The sequence below is a fragment of the Thalassophryne amazonica genome, chromosome 9, assembly GCF_902500255.1.
Source record: "Thalassophryne amazonica chromosome 9, fThaAma1.1, whole genome shotgun sequence".
Classification (NCBI taxonomy): Eukaryota; Metazoa; Chordata; class Actinopteri; order Batrachoidiformes; family Batrachoididae; genus Thalassophryne; species Thalassophryne amazonica.
Window position 1 is genome coordinate 97,129,668 of NC_047111.1, and position 4,913 is coordinate 97,134,580.

Below are 4,913 nucleotides of genomic sequence, written 5' to 3' on the forward strand. Positions count from 1 at the left end.
TTTTTTTATTTGTATAGTACTAAATCACAATAAATCTGCCTCGAGGAACTTCACACAAGTAAGGTCTAACCTTTAGAGCAATCACACAGGCGACAGTGGTAAGGAAAATCTCCCTCTGATGATTTCAGGAAGAAACCTCAAGCAGACCAGACTCAAAGGGGTGACCCTCTGCTTGGGCCATGCTGCTGACACACTTGACAATACATATATATGAGTATACAGGAAATTTTGGGAGTCCATGCTGGTGTCCAGGACGGGAGGCTGGCTGGGGAGGGGGCGGGGTGTTGGGTCCACTAAAAGTTTTTAACCTCATTACTCACCCTAAATTGACCCTGTCCCAGCTTGTTTTGGAATGTGTTGCAGACCTAAAGTGCAGGAATTGATGTATTAATGAATGAAATTAAATTGTTCACACAAAACATGAAATCTATTGTGTTCATACTTTGCAATAAATCACTATGTTTATTCATTTATTTATTGATTTTTTTTCACACTACCCCAACTTTTTCTGATTTGTGGTTGTACTCTAACTTAACTAACTGCTATTGAACATAATGAGATTGCTTACTAAGTCAAAACCATGTGATGTTTTTTGAATGCAAACAGACTTTTTTCATCTGCTCCTTTCTACATGAAGCAGCCTGGGGTTTGGTTTGTTAACACAAAACTGTTCCTGATAATACATCATGCACACACACTGACTGTATTGAATGCACTTGACTTTGAAGCAGTGATGTAACATGCAAAGTGCTTTTAGTAGCCACGCCCTTATGGTTCAGCTCACTGAGTCATTGTACTCAGTTGTGTTCTGAGTAACTGAATGCACTCAGACTGAGGTGACAGATTTGGCTTAATGTGGCTCATTTGTGCTATGGTGTCTGATTTTAAACACATCTGCAAAACACCATCAGATACCTTTGCGAGAACAGACTTGGATCACTTTACCATGAGGTAAGAGCTGGGGGATTTGATTTGTGCAAATAGACTGAATGCCATTTTCAAGGCTTTTAGAGAAAACATTCTGATGTTAAGATATTCTGCTATTAAGGCCACTGAAAAATAGTGAACAGAGAACCAAAAATAACTGCACAAGGGTTATTTTAAATGATATTTGCACTAATATGCAATGTTAAAGCCATGCTTCAGTTAATCCTAAGTGATGTATTTCCTATCACAAGCACTGTTGTCATAGAAGTAAACAGTTTAGCACATATTGTAATTTGGCATAACAATACCAAAATCACCACATCACTCCGTACTGCACAGGCAGGATAAATTGATATAGGAATACGTCCGGGAATACATCCAGGCCTGCACCACCTGTGCCAGGGGTCCCATATCGGCCTGGATTTCGTCACGGGCCTCCCGCCGTCCCAGGGCTACACCACCATCTTCACGATAGTGGACCGATTCTCCAAGGCGGCCCACTTCGTGGCCCTCCCGAAGCTCCCAACAGCCCAGGAGACAGCAGACCTCCTGGTCCACCATGTCGTCCGTCTGCATGGGATACCCACCGACATCGTCTCGGATTGCGGTCCCCAGTTCTCCTCACACGTCTGGAGGAGCTTCTGCCGGGAACTGGGGGCTACTGTGAGCCTCTCGTCCGGGTATCATCCGTAGACCAATGGACAGGCAGAACGGGCCAATCAGGAATTGGAGCAAGCTCTACGCTGTGTGACGTCCGCACACCCGACGGCCTGGAGTAAACATCTGGCCTGGATCGATTATGCGCATAACAGCCAGGTGTCCTCTGCCACCAGCCTCTCCCCATTTGAGGTGTGTCTGGGGTATCAGCCCCCGTTGTTTCCCGTGGTGGAGGGAGAGGTCGGTGTGCCCTCGGTCCAGGCCCACCTGCGGAAGTGCCGTCGGGTGTGGCGCGCCGCCCGTTCTGCCTTGTTGAAGGCCCGGACGAGGGCGAAGACCCATGCAGACCACCGGCGATCCCCAGCCCCTGCTTACCAGCCCGGGCAGGAGGTGTGGCTTTCCACGAAGGACATCCCCCTCCAGGTGGACTCCCCTAAACTTCAGGACAGATATATCAGACCATTCAAGATCCTCAAAGTCCTCAGTCCTGCCGCAGTGAAGCTCCAACTCCCGGCTTCACTGCGGATCCATCCGGTTTTTCACGTGTCACGAATCAAACCTCACCACACCTCACCCCTCTGTGCTCCCGGACTGGCGCCGCCTCCTGCTCGGATCATCGACGGGGAGCCGGCTTGGACGGTGCGCCGGCTCCTGGACGTCCATCGGATGGGCCGGGGGTTCCAGTACTTGGTGGACTGGGAGGGGTATGGACCCGAAGAACGCTCCTGGGTGAAGAGGAGCTTCATCCTGGATCCGGCCCTCCTGGCCGACTTCTACCACCGTCACCCGAACAAGCCTGGTCGGGCGCCAGGAGGCGCCCGTTGAGGGGGGGGGTCCTGTTGTGTGGGCCACCAGAAGAGTAGGTACTGCTGGCCCACCACCAGTAGGCGCCCTGCCTGAAGTGCGGGCTTCAGGCACGAGAGGACGCTGCCGCCACGGACACAGCCGGGGGTGACAGCTGTCACTCATTATCTCTTGACAGCTGTCACCCATCTACTCAACATCATCTCAACTCCACCTCGTTGCCGAGATATCGTACTTCGTTGGAGGTAATTTTCTCAGCCATTTGTGTTACAACATATCTGTATATTGTGAGTGTTTGCAGGAGTACCGGTCCCTCTTTCCGTGGAGGCTGAGTGAGTGCAGGACGGCACTCTTTTCCCCTGAGGAATCACTGCGGTACTCTGCAACATATTGAGTGAGAGGTGGAGGTGGCATTCCCACCGTTGTTGTTACTGGGTGTACACACACCCACACTTGACTGTCTTTGTTCTCGCCAGCAGTACCAGATCCGACAGTCAGGGACGGTGATCACCTGGGAATTCGGGACTTGGCGGCTCCAGTATTCACAAGGTTCGGTGGCGGTGGAAATCGTGTAGTTCCGGCTCTTCTCAGGACAGACGTCTTCTATCCTCGAGCCTGCCCACGCGTCACCTTTGTGGATTGACTGTAATCATATTCTGAGATTGTCTGTATGTTCGTTGTGCACCTTCACAACATTAAATTGTTAATTTTTGGCTCATCTATTGACCGTTCATTTGCGCCCCCTGTTGTGGGTCCGTGTCACTACACTTTCACAACAGGATATCTCGGCCGGCGTCATGGACTCCGAGGGGCGTCACCCGGCTGTTGAATGACCAATGGGAGAGCAGGGAGCGCAGGCGTCTGCAGGAGGCGTGATTGGTGAGCTGCAGCACATTCTCACCGCCTTTACGGCTCGGTTGGATCAAATGACCGAGCAAAACATCCTCCTGAACCGCAGGGTGGAGGCTCTCTCCGCGCAGGTGGCGGCGAGCGCTCAGGGCGCTGCTGCAGCTCCTCCACCTGCCGACCCTGTGCAGGATATGAACGTTCCAGTGGTGGTTCAACAACCCCTCCCACCATCCCCTGAAGCATACATAAGCCCTCCTGAGCCGTACGGAGGTTGTGTGGAGACGTGCGCGGACTTTCTCATGCAGTGTTCGCTCGTCTTCGCACAACGTCCCGTCATGTACGCGTCAGATGCTAGTAAAATAGCTTATGTGATTGCTCTGCTTCGGGGTAAGGCACGCGCCTGGGCTACGGCGCTCTGGGAACAGAACTCACGGTTGTTATCAGCATACACTGGGTTTGTGGGGGAGTTCAGAACAGTGTTTGATCACCCAAACAGAGGAGAGACCACTTCAACAATGCTGCTGTCAATGCGACAGGGGCGCCGGTGCGCAGCCGAATATGCAGTCGACTTCCGCATCGCGGCTGCGAGGTCCGGCTGGAATAACGTTGCGCTCCGCACCGCCTTCATAAACGGACTGTCATCGGTCCTGAAGGGGCATCTGGTAGCTAAGGAGGAACTGCGGGATTTAGATGGGCTTATCAATCTCGTTATACGGCCGCCCTCCCCACGCTCCACAGCTGCAGCACTCCGTGGGGCAACAGCTCCCCCTGCTGAAGTTGTTACGGAAACGCACAGGGCCAAAATGAGGAGGCTGGTCCGCGGGGAGTGTTTTCTCTGCAGCTCAAAGGAGCACATACAGAAAAACTGCCCCAAACGGCCACAACAACAACCGCCCTCAGAGACTGGGCTAAGGGGGGGTCATAACATTCACGTGGGACACACAGATTGCCACACGACTCCCAGTTACAATCCTGAGCGGGGATTTAACCCTTCAAGCCCCAGCACTGGTGGACACGGGGTCAGAAGGGAATTTGCTAGACAGCAGATGGGCAAGGGAGGTAGGGCTCCCTCTGGTGGTGCTTCCTTCGCCATTGCAGGTGCGGGCACTAGATGGCACCCTCCTCCCTTTAATCATACACAAGACACAACCAGTAACTCTGGTGGTGTCTGAAAACCATCGGGAGGAGATTGAGTTTTTTGTAACTCCTTCTACCTCCCGCGTGATTTTGGACTTCCCATGGATGTTGAAGCACAATCCCCGGATTGATTGGCCGTCTGGGGTGGTGGTTCAGTGGAGTAAATGTGGGGAATTTATTGACATATGAAAATGGCTTAAGGAATGACACCAGCAATATCAATAGCAATTTAAAAAATGGTAATAATAATAATAATAATAATAATAATAATAATAGAAATAAAAAAAAACAAAAATAATGACAATAATTATTGTCATTATGACTGTCTATTATGGTGGGAATTGTTTTTATTATTATTATTATTATAAATACTCATCACTAATATATGATATCAATTACATAGTAATAAAAAAGGAATATTGGTCACACTCGGTAGTCATAATAACATATGGGTATTTGGGGGTGGGATTAAATAAGTTCGTCTTCATCCAACCCCTTTTCGAGTTAAGTGCGCGGGTATGTATGCGTGTATGTTTGTA

General features: G+C 50.4%; 1 protein-coding gene across 2 annotated transcripts in view; it reads left to right on the forward strand.

Moving 5' to 3' along the window:
* The first annotated feature begins 807 nt into the window (after positions 1 to 807).
* Positions 808 to 4,913, forward strand: part of LOC117517688 (vasodilator-stimulated phosphoprotein-like) — an 82,991-nt gene continuing 78,885 nt past the window's right edge. For both annotated transcript variants that reach the window (XM_034178803.1, XM_034178804.1), the window contains exon 1: positions 808 to 951. In XM_034178803.1, coding sequence (XP_034034694.1) covers positions 854 to 951 — 98 coding nt within the window. In that variant the 5' untranslated portion in view covers positions 808 to 853. The remainder of the gene's footprint in view (positions 952 to 4,913) is intronic.